The sequence below is a fragment of the Eschscholzia californica genome, unplaced genomic scaffold (assembly GCF_041429995.1).
Source record: "Eschscholzia californica isolate CP2 unplaced genomic scaffold, dmEscCali1.0.p SCAF_3, whole genome shotgun sequence".
In the NCBI taxonomy this organism is placed as follows: domain Eukaryota; kingdom Viridiplantae; phylum Streptophyta; class Magnoliopsida; order Ranunculales; family Papaveraceae; genus Eschscholzia; species Eschscholzia californica.
The window spans coordinates 54,953,773-54,973,305 of NW_028238420.1; the positions used below are offsets into that span (position 1 = coordinate 54,953,773).

The following is a 19,533-nucleotide window of genomic DNA, read 5'->3' on the forward strand; positions in this document are numbered from 1 at the left end:
TTGCTTGTTATGCATCAAAATTACTATAGAATATCTAAATTATAAATAAAATTTTGTTGAATTTGCTTTCCGGTTCTAGCTTAATCGCGTACTATGAAACTCTTTCATTAGCTATAACAAAAAGGTGCCCCCACTAATAAAAATTTCTGGCTTCGCCACTGGTTGTACATTAAATTTCATCCTGCGTTTTAAACTAAGATACAATACGTTACTTATACAATAGGGTTAAGATATGTTGATCTTTTATAAAAATTTAGGGCATATTTGACGTGTCAGATTTAACATGTAATTATTAAGGATCACATGTCAAACTGTAATTTGACTTGCGGGAATGCACAAAGAATCTCATTCCAGTAGAAATAGAATTCCTTTGGAATAATAGAAGAACTATCCAAAACTTCAGTAAGGGTCGTGCCTGAGCCAAACTCTCCCTTCATGAAGACAAGAAGGTCATCTACAAAACTTAAGTGGGTTATTAAGGGGTCTTTATATATAGGATGAAGTTGAAACCTGTTATTCTTAGTCATATTAACCAAAAGAACATTAAAGACCTTTATCGCGAGAACAAAGGGCAACCTTGTCTAATCCCTCGTTTTCCCTTAATACATCCATAGAAACTTCCAGGCCAACTAGAACCCTGTGATCAAATTATAGAAGTAATGGCTCCGACCTTAACCTTAGTCGTTCGAACCGAACCCTTTTTCCTTCACCAAGTTACGAACATTACGATAATGGAAACACAAGAAAAGAGATGCAAACTTCCCAAGAACCCAAACATCCTCAAAATACTCAAGTCATAGGCCTTTTGCAAACCTATTTTGTTAGCACACCTAACTGAAACCCTTTGGTTTATGGTAGTTCCTCGTAAGTTCATGGGGTCAGAAGATATTATCCTAAATTGCTCTACCAGAAATAAAGGCAGATTGACATAAACGGTTAAAGTTGACTTAATAGATAATCAAAATAAAAAGCATTTCGGAAACTAGTTAACTTACGGGGTCATTTTGGAAGCTAGTCAAGTACTCAAGTCATTTTTATGACACCATTTTAACAAGTTAGTCATCTTTTGGGACCAAAATAGATTTTTAACCCATATATTTGCTGTAACAAAATCTAACCGTTAAATACAATGTCGGCATCATGTCAGAGATTGATGAGAAATTAAACTTGGGAAATATCTTCCATATATATATCCTTTCTATGTTTCAACTGTTTTTTCCTTTTCTCTTTTTCCTCATTCCCAATTTTGCAATTCCACGTCATCCATCATCTTTATGACCTAGATCTTAATCAGAGAGATCTGACGTGTTAAAATGGACAGTCAAGAAAGATTTCTCTCTCTTAAAATGCACGTTTTAATCCATGAGTTTGTGGACCCCACAGTTTTAATTTGGCAAATTGATAAAAATGAATGAATAAAAATCAGTCGTGAAATCGGGTTAAAAACCCGTTTCTATTTCTTGCAAAATAAAATCTCTCTTTCTCTTTTACCTCTTTTCCTCTTTCTCTCTCTCTTTCTCTCTAACTTCTGCCGATCTGATCTGTTCCTTTCTCTCTTCTCCTCTGTGTTGACTGCTTAGATCTTCGATTTTGAGGTAAAGATCTGCATCTTAGATTCTGAATCTCTCTTCTTTTTCTTGTTTTAATTTCTTATTTTTGTTGGATCTGGTTTGGTTTTGGTATATTTCAGATCGCATGTGTAAGAAAGATTGAATTCTGATGTTATCTTGTTTGATTACTTTGAAATCTATGTGAGAATTGTATAATTTCTGTTATGATTTGATTGTTATTTGGTTCGTTATCTGAAAGATCATGCAACTTCTTATCCCTCTTTCGTTTTAAATACACATGAACGTTCTAGTTTTGATAATTAATTTTCCAATCTAGAATATGAAGGTCACCATGCAGACCCTTTATTTAGTTTAATTTCTTCTGTATAGGTTTGCCTTTTGCCATGATTTTCAATTAATCTTATCTAGTAAAACTGGATTTGCTTTTTGATCCGAGGATGGGTTTGATTCGTTTTCTTTTGAAAAGATCTCATGCGTATATTTTGTGGGGTATTAAGTTTTCTGTTATTTGTTTAATGCAGCGAGATCGGAGATTGGAGTAGTTAATTCGAGTTTTAATTGAATTTTGGTGTGAATCATGGGTGTGGAAGTAATGGGAGGTGATGTAACACCAGTTGTACCTGTCAAGGACGTAAAAAAAGGAGATATCGTCCTTGAGAAAGAAAATGTATCAGTAGTTGATGAGCCTATAACATTTGGTTCACATGGAACGGATATAGCATCGAAAGAAGAGGTTGTACCTGTCAAAGACACTAACTTGCCAAAGGATGCTGTTGACGAATGGCCTGCTCCAAAACAGATTCATTCTTTCTATTTTGTTAAAGTTCGGCCATTTGACGATCCAAAGCTGAAAGCTAGAATTGAAGCAGCTGATAAGGAGCTTCATAAGAAGAATCAAGCACGTTACCAAATGACTGAAGCTATTAAGGCAAAAAGGGTATGTTAGATGCATTCCCATTTTGAATCTTTCGCTTCCTTCTGATGGTTGACACAATAGTTTTTGTTTATTTATTGATTTTATATGTTCGATTTTGTTATCATTTTGAGCACTAACTTGTGATTTGTGAAATGACATGTTTGATCTTGTTGTCATTTTGAGCAGGCTGAACGTTCGAATGTGATCTCACAGTTGAGGCCTTTAACTGATGAGGACAAGCGATATAGGATGATTGTAGGCGAGAAGAGAAAGGAAATGGAACCTCTACAACAGGCACTCGGCAAGTTGCGCAGTTCAAACAATGCTGGTCGAGAGAGAGGTAGTGTTGGAATATGCTCGTCTGAGGAAGAGCTTAATGATATGGTAAGCCTCTGATGCTCAATAATTCTGGAGATTTATGTCCAGTTCTCTGCTTACAAATTCACACCCTTTCTCTTCTCCTCTCTCTAAATTGTTTTTGTGGAAACAGATTTACAGCTTGAATTATAGGATCCAGCACGAGAGCAACACATTAGTTGAAGAGAAGCAGCTTCTTAGAGAAATAAAACAACTTGAAGGATCAAGGGACAAAGTTATTGCTCATGCTGCTATGAAGGCAAAGATTCAGGATTCACTAGGTCAGAAGGAAGATATTCAAGACCAAGTCAAAGTGAGTAATCTCTAATAAAAAGTCAATTCAGAATTCTCCTGGAATCTCATTATTGATGTTTGAATATTACATCGATTATGTAGCTTATAGGTGGTGATTTGGATGGCGTAAGGAAGGAACAACAAGCAATTAGGGCTAAAATTAGTAACCTGGAAGTCGATCTGAAGGCCATAGACAGTGAGATTGCCACTCTCCAAGAAGATTTGACCGCCCTTAGCGAGTCAAGGGACAAAGCATTTGAACACCTTGTTGAGCTGAGAAAACAACGCGAAGGAGGGGTAATATTCTTCCCTTGGTAGTTATAACTGTTTTTGACGTAGTTTTGATCACACTCTTAGGAAATGGTCCTGAAAACCTTCGCAAATGGTTAGAGAGTAGTCTCCCTAATAGTTCATTGCATCCATAAAGGCAGACACTGGCAGCAGTTTTAGTTTGTTCTTGAAGTTAATATTCTCTGAAGTTATTTTAGTTTTTTCATTTCTTGTTTCTTGGTGTATTTATGTTATCAGAATTCATCCTTTTATCAAAACCGCTCGCTCCTGAACAATGCTAGAGAACTTGCTGCAAAGAAGAATATCACTGCCCTTGATGAACTAAGTGCCGAAGAGGTTTGTCAGATTTCAGCGATCTCCCAAATTTAGTAAATTAACTGTGTTCCTGTACTGATAATAATTTTTGCCTTCTCTATTAGGTTGAGAAATTCATGTCTCTGTGGAGTAGCACTAAAACTTTCAGGGATGATTACGAGAAAAGAATTTTAACTTCACTGGACCAGAGGCAGTTGAGTAGGGACGGGCGGATGAGAAACCCCGATGAAAAGCCTTTGGTGGTCATTGAGGCACCTAAACCTGCTGAACCAGCGCCGGTATTGAAAGCCAACATTAAAAAGTCAAAGGAGGAGACCAAAGCCCCTCCTCCACAAATAGAGCAACTTCCTGTTAAGAAGGTTCCGAAGGAAGATAATAAAAAGTCAACTGCAGCGTTGACCACTTCAAAGACTGAGGAACCAGTGAAGGAGGAAGATGTCTTTGTACCTGAAAAACCACAGAAGGAGAAAACAGCTGCAGAAAAAGCGATTAATGAGGCAAAACTGAAGGAGATAAAAAGGGAAGAAGAGATTGCCAAAGCAAAGTTGGCTCTAGATAGGAAGAAGAAATTGGCAGAGAAAACAGCAGCTAAAGCAGCCGTACGAGCCCAAAAGGAAGCTGAAAAGAAGCTCAAGGAAAGTTAAATTTTTATTTCACAAATATGTATGTATATAATTTGTTTCCTGGTTCGAACATCTTGGTCTAACAAATTCACACCTAATAACTTTCAGGAGCGTGAGAAGAGGTCAAAGAAGAAGGCAGGAGGATCAGGAGTTGCTCTAGATTCTGAAGAGCAGACTGAAGTTGAGAACTCAGAAACTGTCGAATCTGAAACTGCCGATGTTGCAACCACCGAAGCCTCAGTCCCGTTGAAGAAGAACGAACAGAAGGATAGAACTATCAGGCCCAGAACCCGAACTAGGGGTGGCCAAGATCCACTCCCAAGGGCCATCCTTAAGCGTAAGAAGTCCACTACTAACTACTGGATGTGGGCTGTACCTGCGGCTCTGGTAATTCTTATCCTTATCGTTCTTGGTTACTACTATTTACTCTAAAAGAGTAAAAGAAATAGAACTTGGTATAAGAAAAACAAATGAGGGCCAATTTTCCGGTTGATGGGCCTAGAACGGCTCGTTATGGTCATGTGGTGTCGTTGGTTAGCTGAGAGGTAAGATTATATTTGTTCTTTTTTTATTTGCATCCTGGGGGGGACTGGATGGACTGAAAACTCATAAGGTTATTTGGTAGCTCATGGAAGTTGCTGAGTATTAAGTATTTAACTGACTAAAAGCATGTTTAATTTTGTAGTTTTTTTCTACTTGAAAGACCATCTGTTTCTAAAGATGTTTTATAAACTTGAAACACCATGTTTATTTTCTTTAATGAAAATGGAATGTTTGTTTCTTATATTAATGGTTGTTGCTGAAGCGGATTTGTTTAGCATTCTCGGCTCCACCCAAACCCTATTCCCACTCCTTATTAGCCCTCTTGTTTCCAAATTTTAATTGTACTTGGGAATTTTGAGTGGATGTCTTTTTGTTTTATGAAGAACAAGAAGCAAGTTGATCTGGTAATGTTAACTCACACTCTCCTTGTATAGATCCCTACTTATGAAATTTATTTAATTAGGTTAATTGAGAGTGAAGTACCTTTTAAGGCTTCCAAACTCGTCGAACCCAAATGTTGTCAAGTGTCTGAATGACAGAGAACCTTCTGATCCAGCCGAATTCCTTTCCCACCCATTCTCTAGGGATATCATATTGGGACTACGATTCCTTCAAGCCTCATGAGATATAATTTGGATAGCTCACTTAATATTGAAATATCATGTCCCAAATACTAGCTTGGTGGGAACAGATTAGCGGACAACCTCGGGAGGTATAATTTAGATACCTCAATGTTGAGCTATGCACTGCCTGAGAGAATGACAGTTAAGCGGAAGATCAGATAGTGCCAAAATACCCTTTTCATGTACAAACGGTTATTATCAAAAAATACGATTGTGCCAGAATATACGATCATGATAACCTAACGTCCATGCCACATGGCTATCATAGAATTAGTGTCTTGCCATCGCAAAACTAGGCCTGGTGATTTTGCTACCGCCATGCAAACCTATATAAGCATCACGAGTTTGGGCTAAAACGGATCCAACCTTTGATTTTTAATATTCTAATTCGTGCGGCACACTGAACTGACTTGAGGGTCAGAGCGTCTTTACAGGTCCCCCTCCCTTCCCAACGGTCCACCAAGTTCCTCCCCTCCCAACGGTCCACCAGGTTACCATGACCACAAGAAGTAATTAACGTTAATTTCCTACATATACGCGGGTAGCCCCCTTCCAATTTCATCAATGGGCTAAAGGCCGTGTAAATTGTATTTACTTTATTTACACACAAATTCAATAAATCATTGAGTTCTACTTTATTTGATCGAATTTGGGAATCCTGATTGCGGAGTGGATATCCACTACATGAAAAAGTGGTGGATGTCCTTTCTCTATATTATGTCCTGCTGTGCTCTGACTAAATGCACATAACCTCTATCTTGTTTAAATTTGAATTTTCAAATTTGAACCCAAAAACAATTGAAAAACTGCTTAGTTTCAATCTTTCATGATCAATCAAAGCTGGATGGAAACTTCCATTACCTCTTTCCAAAATCCAACTTAGCCACTTAAGGAATATATAATATAAAACTGAGATGAAACCCTAGGTTGTAAGAACTAAGAACCCACCACTTATATTAAACACATCACATGAAACAATTAAAAGCTCTTTATAACAAATCCTAATCTCAATAAACCAACTTAATCTTTGCATCAATCTCCATGAAATTCCACCACCATCTTCTAAATCTTGTCTTCAAGAAATCAAAAACTATAAAATAAACCACGCTTCGATCAACCAAACCCGCCGAGAATCTTGCCAAGAAAACTACTATAAAGTACTATTCCTCCATGAACAACAAATCATTCCATCATCTCTCTCATTATCTTTTAGTTGTTTTACAAAATGTCTTTCTTTAGGGTGTTAGTTGTTCTTCAGGTCTCAATGATCTTGATGTCATTTACTTCTAGGGTTAGTAGTAGCGACGTTGAAGTTAATAAGTTGGTATATAGTCATGCACCAGTTTATGCACCGGTTGCAGCTCCAGTCGCAGCGCCAGTAAAAGCTCCAGTAGTAGCTCCAGTAAAAGCTCCAGTAGCAGCTCCAGTCGTAGCTCCGGTAGCTAGCCCTATTTACAAGCCTCTAAGGAAGCCAGTGGCTGTTCAAGGTGTTGTTTATTGCAAATCATGCAATAATACCCGTCACGCCAAAACCCTTAATGGCGCTTCCCCACTCCCTGGTTTGTTCAAATACTCAAAACCCTCCATGCTTTTAACTACTACTATAATACATGCCCATCGATCGAGTCCAACGGACCCAATATACCCCTGTTGGAAACTATAATACATGCCCATTTAGTGTTAAGCTATTGATACAAGTCACATTGTTGTTATATTATATGTGATTAACAAATTAGTATGTAACTTTTGTAGGTGCTACTGTGAGATTGGTATGCAGAAACAGCAGGCGACCACGAGCAACATATAAAGATGGGAAAACAGACAAGAATGGATATTTCTTCATTCAAGCAATGAAATCCTTGACCACATATGGAACTCACAAATGCAAAGTTTTCTTACTTCATTCACCACTTGCTTCTTGCAACAATGCCACAGATTTATACAGAGGTGTAAGTGGAGCTATCTTGAGGCTCACCAAGCAAACCACTCCTACTGCTTTCTCTCTTTTCACTGTTGGTCCTTTCGCTTACGGTCCCACTTATTGTCCCAAAGCTTGATAGACCGATAAATTATATCAGATAATTTGTCATTTGAGTTTAGGGTTTATGCTTATTAAGGCTGATCGAGTCAGTGTCTTACTTGGTAGTTATGTGTGACTTTGGAGTAATTGTTGAAGAAGCAATGATTTATTTATAAGTTTTGAGTTGTTAGATTGAAACGTAATAAAATGAATGGGATTTTGAGAGAGTAATATCAGTTGTTTTACATTTAGATTTTTTATGGTGATGTAGGATTAACTCGATCTATATATTAATAACCACTCATTCGTAATCATCTACATCATATCCGCTAGTTAAGTTTAACAGAGTGTTGTGTGCACAAATGTTTTGACAAAAATCATTGACTTGCTAACTCATTTTCACCAGAAAAGAAAGATTTTCAAAGTTTGCTTACGGTCTAGACCGTTTTTAACTCAGTTTGTTTAGTAAATGATTTGGTCGAAATCTTTTGTACATCTAACATTTTTCTTATGTTATGTTTGATATCAAAGAAATAATTTCATGGAAAGTCTTCCATCCAATATGTTCAGTGGAAATAAGAGTTCTTTCATTTAGTTGTCATTTATTATTGAGGGATGCTAGAATCACAAAAGGTTTTGACAAAAAAAGTTCTCAGCTGATGTGGCGGTTGTGATTTTCATCTCTCAACGGCCTAGATTTGGTCAAAGTTTGAAACCACACCCGCCACATCAGTTGGGAACCTTTTTTTGTCAAAATCTTTTGTAACTTTATCATTTCCCTTTGTTATTTCGTAACAAATTCAGTTATTCGACTGACAACTAATTTCCACGAATATAATACCCCTTATGTAATCAAAATGACACTGTTACTCTTATGTTGCCAAAATCACATTGTTACTCTTATTTTATCAAAATGACAATTTTACTGCGAAAATTACTGTTTTACCCTTAGGCCACAAAAATAGCATTTTTATCCTTATTGTCAATGACATTTTTATCCTTACTTTGTCATTTTGGTATTATAAGAGAGTAAAAATGACATTTTGAAAACATAAAGTTAAAATGTCAGTTTGGTATTATAAAAGGATACACGTGTAAGTTGGGCAAAAGTTAAATGCCATTTGACAACATAAAGATAAACCTGTCATTTTGATATTATAGATGGACAAAACGGTCTTCTTTCTTTTTGACAAATGAAGGATAAAAATGTCATTCTGCTAATATTAATGGATAAAAATGTCATTTCGAAAACATAATGGTAAAAAAATTAATTTTCTAGCATATAATTCCAAAAATAACATATGACAACCAGACGAAAGAACTCTTATTTCTACAGAATATATTTTGTGAAAACTCTTTTTATAATGGTAAAAAAGTCAATTATTCCACGTACGCCAAATACAACCTTTGTGTTTTTGTTAAAAATAATAAATTTAAGGGGGTAAGCTCAATTACTCATTATTGATGGGGATAAACTCAATTACCAATGAGTGACGAGGGGGGAAGCTGAAAAAACCCTTAATTTAGTTGGTCGTCATTATTTCCCAAATGGCCCCCAACTTTGTGATCAGCTTCCTGCTTGACCCCTACTTTAGCAATAATTCATGTATGACCCTCTTTTTCCGTTATCTTTAACTTTCCGTTACTCTCTCTTCTCCATATCATTTTCTCTCTCTGCCACATCATTTCAGCACGCCATATCATCGTCTTCACCGGCAGGGGTCGCCAGCCGACCAAATTTCCTCTCTCTAGATCTGTTCTAGAGAGAGAGAGAGAGGAAAGAAAAAAAAAAAAATTAGAGAGAGAGAAGAGAGAAAAAAAAATTGAAGATCGCCGGCCGAAAATTTGGCCGGCCGGCGACCCGTGCCGGTGAAGACGATGATGTGGCGTGTTGAAATGATGTGGCAGAGAGAGAAAATGAGATGGAGGAGAGAGAGTAATGGAAAGTTAAAGATAACGGAGAAAGGGGACCATACGGGAGTTATTGCTAAAGTAGGGGGCCAGGCAGGAAGCTGGTCACAAAGATGGGGACCATTTGGGAAATAACCCGATAAATAACAAAAATGATGCTATGCCCGGTGCCAATCCCGGGTGAAACCCGGCCGGGTGAGTTGGCGCTCCAGCCGGGCGTAGCATCTGACGTGGTTAACTAATCATGGTGCAATTGGTTCAATTTCTGAAATAGTCCCTACAAATCCCCCTAACTACAAAGAAGTCCTTTCTATTATAACATGAATTAAATCCAAATTGAACTCAGACTTCACTGGACTTGCCACCATCCGCATCTCAGCTAGGGTTTCATTCGACAGCATCTCGAGTAGCAGCAACCTATCTCCCCCTCCATCACGAAACCCTGATATGCTTAAAGGTATTCATCTTGGATTTTTATTTGCAACAGATTCTTAGTGTTTATCTTCAATCTTCCTCTTCGATTTTTAACCGATTCATCTTTCTTTCTCTCTATTATTTTAAATTGTAGGGCAAACTTAGGGGAAATTTTGGGCAAAACCTAGTTTAAATTTAGGGAAAACTTATGGTGTGTTTGGTTGCAGGATTCCTAAGTAGGATTCCTATCAAAAGTGGGATTTGGTAGGAATCATGAATCCTTGGTCTGTTTGGCTACCAAGAATCCTAGGACTCTTGAATCCTAAGGATTCCTAATTCCAAAATTTGTATTGGACCAAAATCCCACCCTACCCCCTAGGATTTGCTAGGATTTTGGATTAATAAACATAAATTTCAAACTTAAAATCAACAAAAATTTATTTCCCTTCTACAAAATAATAAAAATCATTATTCTTTTCAAAAATCATTACTTTTTTCAAAAATTATTATTTTTTCCAAAAATCATTATTTTTTTTTAAAAATCATTATTTTTCTAAAAAATCCATTATTTTTTTAAAAAAACCATTATTTTTGTTAAATCATTATTTTTTTCAAAAATCATTATTTTTATCAAAAATCATTATTTTTATCAAAAATCATTATTTTTATCAAAAATCATTATTTTTTCAAAATCACTTTTTTTTTTCCAAAAATCATTTTTTTCCCAAAAATCATTATTTTTTTCACTATTTTTTTCAAAAATCATTATTTTTGAAAAATAATTATTTTGTAGAAGGAATAATTTTTTTTGAAAAAAGAATGTTTTTAAAAAATAATGATTTTTGAAAAAAAATAATGATTTTTGCAAAAAATAATGATTTTTGCAAAAATAATGATTTTTGAAAAAATAATAATTTGCGAAAAAATAATGATTTAAAAAAAATAATAATTTAAAAAAAAATAATATTTTTAAAATAATTATTTTGTAGAAAGAAATTACTATTTTTGAAATTTTCGTGAAAAAAAATAGATTTCATGAAATTTCAGTTACCTAGAGACAATATTTGGATGAGATTTTGTTTTTGGGATATTATTCATAAATTTGAAGGATATTATTTTAATTAAAATCTTATTTTATAAGAATCCAAGTATAATAGACAAACAAACCAAAGGATTTTAAATGAAGGAATCAAGAATCCTAGAATTCTTATTGGTTACCAAACAAACCAAAAGAAACCATTTGGATTCATGAATCCGTGGAATCATGAATCCCAAGGACTCATGAATCCGTGGATTCATGAATCCTGCAACCAAACGCACCATTAGTTTAGATTTTTTGAGATGTACATGTACTGCTTCAGGGGTTCAATCACAATCAACTTATTGTTTTGCTTCAACTTAGTTTAGAATTTTATGGCTTCAATTTCTATGTACTGTTTTGGGCTTCAGTGTGATTATCAACTGAATGTCAGTCACTTGATTTACTTTTGCTATAAAGTTAGATTAATATTACAGAGATATAGTATTAAGTCTGTTTGTCATCAATGAGTTTCATTATACCCATTATGTTGGTGATGATGTTATAATGTCCAATACTTATGTTGCCGCAGGAATGTGGATGAGAAGGTGAAGGTGAGAAATCATGGAGAACGACCAAGAGCTCCTAATTGTAGTTCGATCGAGGTGGATAGTGGAGTTCATGAGTTTGTTGTTGCAAACAAAAACCACTCTAAATGGGAAAAAACTCTTATAAGGTTCTTGGAGAGAGAGAGAGGTGATGATTAATTGTCGTGTAAAGTAGTTGCTGTAACAATGAGAAGCTTCTTGGTCTGAGTGAGAGCCTTTGATTGTCACTTCAGTATGGTTCTTGAAAATCAGAAAATGTCAGGGAGATGTGGACCGAGGCCAATTATTTAACAAGATTTTCTTCTAGTCTAGTTCCGTTCTTTCTGAAAACCTTCATTAAGCAAATGTTGACCGTGTGCAGCTACCCAAGGCTGGGAAAGGCTCAAGCATGAACATTGATAGGCTCATCTCGAAGAAATTCCTCCGTGGTGATTCTGTGATCGATGATCGTTCCAAGATACAAGAACCATCTAATGCTATCTAACAGTTGTGACTGAAATTACTAGTACTCAGTTTGTAAAGATTTCTTTAATTGAAGTAAATGACTGATGAATATCTATTTTGTTACTTTTCTTGCTCTACGTTTACGTTTTCTAACCCAATTACTTTTTAAGCGTCTGTGTGAACCCGAGGCATGGGTTTTATCTATTTTGTTAGCTTTATTATGACTCGGCCATTTGATTGATGTCAAGATATGCAATAAGATGAAAGAACCTCGAGCGAGAATATTTCTGTAATTGATGAAGAACATAACTACATAAGTATCAAAGCAATATGCCATACAAAAAGAAGTCAGTTTTATGTTACAGCTTGAAAATGACTCAAAACAGAAAAACTTTCAGCAACTAGACTTGAAACTGTTGTCCTGCATTCCCAACTTCAACTTGACTTGACTTAAAGGCCACAACCTTCCTCTCTCTGACCAAATTTGTCATTCTCTTCTCGCCCACGGAATGGCTGTAGAGGCGGCTCTGTTTTCTAATTTGATATTATAAGGAATTCTCGTATTTCCATTGCTTCAACTAGAGAATTCCCATATTTCACTTGCTTCACAAGTGTGATCTCCTGCCATAGATCTAACCTTGTTCAAGAGAGAAAAGAGAAAATTGTTAACAAGCAAATTCAGTACATAGTTCAAACTGAGGTACTAAACAGTTGCATGATTACTAAAACATACCAAACCCATCTATGAGTAGTGTGAACAGATACGATAAGGATATTTTAGGTGAACTTATGTAACCTTGGTTAAAAATAAACCTCATATCCATTGAGTTTGGGCAAGGCCGACCCGAGTCAAAAACAACTAAAACAGCCATTGAGTATTTTATTTTAAAGTTGGACGACTACAAACTTAACAATGGGTTTGAATCCTCCCAAAAGGACCCCCAGACCCTAATTTTAACTCTGCCTAGGGCCTCCTACGCGATTAGGTTGGCCTAGAGCTTGGGTTTGAGTGTCAAAAAACAGAGACAATATTGGTAACTGTCAAGACCTGGGTTGAGCTATGTAGGCAGGACTCATAACATTAGACAATATATTTCAGAGTAATTAGACCCTATTTCAGACGAATTAGAGCAACATAATAGGGAGAAATCATCACATTAAAATATAGGGCAAATTTGAACATATTTCAAAACAATTTTGAACATCTAGGGCAAAATCTATGAAAAAATCGCTAATATGACGTGTAATTACAACAATCTTAGAAACTATCACAATCATCACATTAGAAACTAGGAAAAATCAATCAAGTTTGGATTTGTAAAGAAAGATAAATAGAGAACCTAGAAAAATCGATAACCTGGATTCATACTTGTAAAGAAAAGAGAGAACCTCGTTTGATTCGAACTTGCAGAAGAAAAATAATGAAGAAGAACCTGGTTTGTCTTTTCTTTGAATGAACAAATGAAACCCTAGGTGAGAAAGAGAATGAGGGGACGAAGGAAATGTCGAGCTTCCACGTTAGATGCTATGCCCCGTGGCGGTGCCAAGTCAGGGCGCCGGGTTTCAGCCGGGATTGGCACCGGGCATAGCATCATTTTTGAATAAATAACGGGCCGCCATTGATGATAACTTCGAATAATAACTAACAGTGAAAGTTTCCTTTTTCTTCCCGCCACTTTCACCAAATTCGGGCCATTCCTCTTCTCTTCTTGATCTTAACCCTACTTTCATCACCATTTAAAACCCTAATTTATTATTTCCCGACTTGGAATCTTCATGGGAGGCAACTAACTACCGTAACCCTAATAAACTCTAAAATCGAAACGTACCGGAAACTTGGGGAAAATCATAATCAACAATTCTAAAGATGCCTTCACTAGCTTGTCGAGGTAAAATAGTTCGTTTAGAGCTTGAAAATTTCAAATCATATAAAGGATTACAAGTTATAGGTCCATTTTATGATTTCACTGCAATTATTGGTCCAAATGGAGCTGGAAAATCAAACCTAATGGATGCTATAAGTTTTGTTCTTGGTGTTAAATCTTTTCAATTGAGAGGTTCTAAACTTAATGATCTGATTTATGCTTTTGATGATAAAGAGAAAGAACAAAGAGGAAGAAAAGCTTTTGTTAGACTTGTTTATCAAATGGTGGGGGATGGATCTGAAATTCAATTTACTCGTAGTATTACGAGTTCCGGTGGAAGTGAGTATAAGCTCGACGGGGAAATTGTGACATGGGATGAATATAATAGTAAATTGAAATCTCTTGGTATTCTTGTAAAGGCTAGGAATTTCCTTGTGTTTCAGGGTGATGTTGAGTCAATTGCGTTAAAGAATCCTAAAGAACTTACTAGGTTACTTGAGCAAATCTCTGGTTCGGATGAACTTATAAGAGAATACGACGATTTGGAGGAACAGAAGGCAAGGGCAGAAGAAAAATCAGCACTTGCGTATTGTAAAAAACGGACCATTGTTACTGATAGGAAGCATAAAAAGGAACAGAAAGAAGAGGCAGCGAAACATCTTCGTTTACAAGAGCAACTGAAATCTTCGAAGAAAGAATACTTTTTGTGGCAATTACATAATCTAGAGAGGGATCTCGAGCAGCGAAACGCGGACCTTGAATCCGAAACAAAGAAGCGTGAAGATGTTTTTAAGGAGCAAGAGAAATACGAAACCGAGGAGAGTGAAAAAAAGAAAGAAGAAGCTAAATGCCTTAAAGATATTACATTATATGAGAAAAAGATATCAGATAACAAAAGTAAGCTTGACAAGAAGCAACCTGAGCTTCTGAAATTAAAGGAGGAGGTATCTCGGATTAATTCAAAAATCAAAAGTAGAAAGAAAGAGCTAGAGAAGAAGAGAGAAGAGCGGAGGAAGCATGATGAAGTTATCAGACGGGTAGTTAACGATTTGCAAGATGTGACAGAAAAATTAAATGATCTGAATGAGAAGGGACAAGAAGATAGGTCTGAGAAACTTCAACTTGCTGATACTCAGGTTATGGAATATCACAGGATTAAAGAGGATGCGGGGATGAAAACTGCGAAGCTGAAAGATGAGAAGGAGGTTAAGGATAGGCAACACCGGGCTGATATCGAGGCCCAGAATAATCTGGAAGAAAATCTTCAGCAGCTAAGGAATAGGGAGCAAGAAATTAAATCACAGGAAGAGCAAATGCAAGCAAGACTGAAAAAGATTGACGACGCTCTACAGAAACATATAGATGAGTGTGACAGGGTGAATAAGGAGCTAAACGAGATGCAAGATAAGCATAGGGAGTCTAAGAATAGATATGAATTTCTAAAGGTTAAGATTAGTGAAATAGAAAATCAGCTTCGTGAACTTAAGGCTGATAGGTATGAAAGTGAACGGGATGCTAAAAATTCTCAAACACTTGAAACTCTCAAGCGCCTTTTCTCTGGAGTCCGTGGTCGTATAACTGAACTCTGTAGGCCAACACAAAAGAAGTATAACCTCGCCGTTACTGTCGCTATGGGTAGGTTTATGGATGCTGTTGTTGTTGAGGATGAACACACGGGAAAAGAATGCATTAAGTACTTGAAAGAACAACGGCTTCCTCCTCTGACTTTCATACCTCTGAAATCAGTACGTGTAAATCCAATAATTGAGAGGCTACGAACTTTAGGAGGAACTGCAAAGTTGATCATTGATGTTATTGAGTTTGATCCATCCTTGGAGAGGGTTGTGATATATGCAGTAGGACAAACCTTAGTCTGTGACAGGCTTGAAGAAGCTAAGGATCTTAGCTGGAACGGCGATAAGTACAAAGTGGTTACTGTCGATGGGATTCTTCTCACGACCGGAACAATGACGGGTGGGATTAGTGGCGGAATGGAGGCTAGGTCAAAGCAGTGGGATGATAAGAAAGTTGAAGGGCTAAAGAAAAGTAAAGAACGGTACGAGTCAGAAATGGAAGAACTAGGATCAATTAGAGAGGTGCAGATGAAAGAGTCTGAAGCCTCTGGAAAAATTTCAGGTCTCAAGAAGAAGATCGAGTATTCGGGGATTGAGAAGAAAAATATTGAGGCTAAGCTGTCAAAGTTGAAGGAAGAAAAACAAACCATTAGAAGTGAAATTAGTAGATTCGAGCTTGATCTTCAGAAGTTAAAAACACAAATAGGTAATAGAATTACCGAGATCAAGAAGCTTGAAAAGAGGATCAATGAGATTGTTGATCGAATCTACAGGGACTTTAGTCAATCTGTTGGAGTTAATAACATCCGTGAATACGAAGAAAACCAGCTGAAGGGCGCACAGCAGATGGCTGATCGAAGGGTTAGCCTGAGTAGTCTTAAGGCAAAGTTGACGTCCCAGTTGGAGTATGAGCAAAAGCAGGCCATGAGTTCGCATTTCACAGACCTGGAATCTCTCCTTGAATCTTTGAACAAAGAACTAGAAAAGGTGCAGAAAAAAGATGCTGACACCAGACAAGTAACAGAGAGAGTTGCTAGCGAGATAGACAAATTGAATGAAGAACTTCAAAAGTTCAAGTCCAAATCCGACAAGTGTGAGAAGGCCTTGCAAGAAATGAAGAAACAAAAATCTGGCATTACAACAAACATAGGAAAACTGAATCGTCAAATAAATTATTTGGAGACAGAGATTGAACAACTACAATTACGAAAACAAGAGATATTGGAGAAATGTGAACTAGAACATATACAACTGCCTATTTTAGAGGACCCGATGGAAGTAGGATCTTCTTCTACACCATCACCGGTTTTCGATTATAGTGAGCTAAAGAGATCATATCTGAAGTTAGGTGAATCTGCGAGGGAGAAGCTTGATTTAGAATTCAAACAAAAACTGGATACCATAGTCTCAGAAATTGAAAGAACAAATCCCAACTTGAAAGCACAGGAGCAGTATGAATCTCTTCAACTGAAAGAAAGAGAAGTGATTGAGGAGTTTGAAGCTGCTAGGAGAGAAGAAAAAGATATCACTGACAAGTACAATGCAGTCAAAGGAAGGAGGTATGAGCTTTTCATGGAAGCTTTCAACCATATATTGAGTAATATTGACAAAATCTACAAACAACTTACAAAGAGTAACGAACATCCGCTACGTGGGAGTGAAACTGCATATCTGAGTTTGGAAGACGGGGACGATCCTTTTCTACATGGCATAAAGTATACAGTCAAGCCCCCAAACAAGCGTGTTTGTGTTATGGAACAATTATCTGGTGGAGAGAAAACTGTCGCAGCACTGGCATTGCTTTTCGCTATCCACAGTTACAGGCCTTCTCCATTTTTTATACTCGATGAGGTTGATGCTGCCTTGGATAATCTGAATGTCGCCAAGGTTGCTGGATTCATCAGGTCAAAATCATCTGATAATAGCAGTGGAGACGACACCGAACGAGGAAGTAGTTTTCAGAGTATCTTAATCTCTCTCAAGGATAGTTTTTACGACAAGGCTCAAGCACTTGTAGGAGTTTACAGGGACTCTGATAAAGGTTGCTCGAGGACACTGACTTTCGATCTCACCAAATACCGAGAGTCAGTGGCGGATCTATGTGGGGGCGAGAGTAGGCTATAGCCTCCCCTCAACCCCCACAAAAATCGATTTGTAACGAATAAGAGTTGTGACGTTCCTAAGCTGATCACAATTTTGGATGTAGCTCAGTAGGTAAGACCTGGAGTAATGAATTTGGTTTACTCCCATACATCAAGGCTTTGAGACCTTTAGCTGTATTCTTTATCAATGTTTTCTTTTCTAAGCTTATACATTCTTAACCGTTGTTCTTCTTCATTGGTTTTTTTAGGCAGAAGTTTTTAATCTCAAAATTTATTAGGTTCAAGTGTGTCATAAAAGTTTAGGTATTTTTTTCGTAATCTTGTTGGAAAAATTTTCAAAGTTTTGCGTTCAAAGTATTTGTCTTTACGTGTCAATATCATATTGAATGATTTGGTTGAGCTAATGATTCGTATTATCGTCAAATTTACAATTATAAATTGTGAATTCTTGCTAATCTCACTCGGGAAACTCATTGTTTCATTTAATATTGATGTAAAACTATGAAAAACCATAGGAAACTCATTGGCTAAATAGATTATAAGTTATCAAGGACAAAAATATAATTTTCTAACTAAAAATATTATTTCTGAACAAAAAAAGAAAAAAGAAAATTAAATATTATAAATATTTGTTTCTAAGTTAAAAATGCAACATATAGTATAGAACATTTAAAGTTATCGTTGAACTCCACAAAAAATTGTCTTCTTTTTACTTTAGCCTGATCTAAATATTAATCTTGGATCCGCCACTACCGAGAGTGGATGGAGTCTGCCCTTACAAGATGAGGGTAAGACGCAAATTACTTTTTGCGTCTGTAGAAAACAAGTTAAAGAAATGAAATCTTACTGTAAAAATTGTGTGCTAAAAAAAAGTAAAAGCAGCATCTCATGAAACTTTGTGGTAGATTAATTTGGACTAGATGTTTGAGGTGGTACTCACTAAATCATGGCTTTCTGTCTTTGACTTCAAAATTGTTTTGTGGAAAGAAATTTTGTTTTCTTTGAAATGGGGTTAATTAATTTTTGACCTTCCAATTTGTAACTAAATAGTCATATTTCCCCAATATGTAAAGTCAATAGAAGAAAAGTACAGGCACGTTAAAATTTTGTAACAAAATCACTCACACAATACTACTAGTTATTTGAATTTATGACAAAACCACAATCAGACACATTAAAATTTTGCAAAAATAATTCGTAACAAAATCACTGTTAAACACTTGCGGAGCTAAAAAGAAAGTACAAACACATTAAAATTTCGATAAGAGATAGACAATACGACTTCATTTATTTTTTATTTGATCTCATTTTGTCATAAAATTGTTTGATTTGAAAATGATGATACGGTTTTCACCTTTTCAAACATGAAGCAATTAAAAAATATTACTAGTACTTTGGAGTCCAAGTTCGATAAATACTTAAGATCCTCACTGACTAGGATCTTTGGTAGGATGTGGGATTAAGTCTGTAAGCATTAGGCACCCTTCTACCCGTTATGTTTCGTGATTGATGTATTGGGTGCACTTATGCGGACCCCCTAGTCGTCTCGTAAATCCCAAGAGCAGACCTCGTCGTATTTGAGTCAGAGCAGTGCTTTAGGCGCATAGGACGATCATACCGAGACCCCAATTCTAGGCTTGAATGACAGACCTCTTTCGAATCCGGCCTCCTCGTTGACTTGACATAAGTTGATCCGTTGGACGTTTGGTCTTTCTTGACTTATTGACCGTAGTCAACTAATGACTATTTAAAATAATAGACTTTCAACACTAATCAACGATCAACTTCAAATTTCTTGTGTACAATCTACAGATTGAGTTATAAATGATACTTCATCTATTTAATTTGGTGTGGTCTATGGGAAATTCAATTAATTTTTAAGTTAGTTCTTTTTCCCTTTCTGAAAATAATTTTTCTTTGAAAACTAATTTTCTTTTTCCAAAACTACTCATATTTAATTTAGAGTATTAACGAAATGTAAAACTATTTTTTTAAAGCGAAACCGTATTTCATTTATAAGTGATTCAATCACAAGTTACACGAA

General features: G+C 36.2%; 2 protein-coding genes, 1 long non-coding RNA gene and 1 pseudogene across 4 annotated transcripts; all 4 read left to right on the forward strand.

The window, feature by feature from the left end:
- Nucleotides 1-1,387: 1,387 nt before the first annotated feature.
- Nucleotides 1,388-5,151, forward strand: PPI1 (proton pump interactor 1). The gene is given in 7 exon segments (XM_086665251.1): nt 1,388-1,595; nt 2,093-2,508; nt 2,674-2,871; nt 2,978-3,157; nt 3,241-3,435; nt 3,667-3,765; nt 3,849-5,151. Coding segments are annotated over 6 exon segments (1,983 nt in total). The 5' UTR covers nt 1,388-1,595; nt 2,093-2,148; the 3' UTR covers nt 4,800-5,151.
- A 1,375-nt stretch (nt 5,152-6,526) lies between these two features.
- Nucleotides 6,527-7,784, forward strand: LOC147552004 (non-classical arabinogalactan protein 30-like). Its single transcript, XM_086665252.1, has 2 exons — nt 6,527-7,092; nt 7,286-7,784. Exons 1-2 carry the CDS (start codon nt 6,759-6,761, stop codon nt 7,588-7,590), a joined length of 639 nt encoding a protein of 212 aa, XP_086521378.1. The 5' UTR covers nt 6,527-6,758; the 3' UTR covers nt 7,591-7,784.
- Nucleotides 7,785-9,605: 1,821 nt separating this feature from the next.
- On the forward strand, nt 9,606-12,071 carry LOC147552005 (uncharacterized). Its single transcript, XR_015236718.1, has 2 exons — nt 9,606-9,921; nt 11,489-12,071. It is a non-coding gene; the product is annotated as an uncharacterized LOC147552005 (long non-coding RNA).
- A 1,174-nt stretch (nt 12,072-13,245) lies between these two features.
- LOC147552006 (structural maintenance of chromosomes protein 1 pseudogene) lies at nt 13,246-17,893 on the forward strand (annotated as a pseudogene). Its single transcript, XR_015236716.1, has one exon. The product of XR_015236716.1 is annotated as a structural maintenance of chromosomes protein 1 pseudogene (transcript).
- The last annotated feature ends 1,640 nt before the right edge of the window (nt 17,894-19,533 follow it).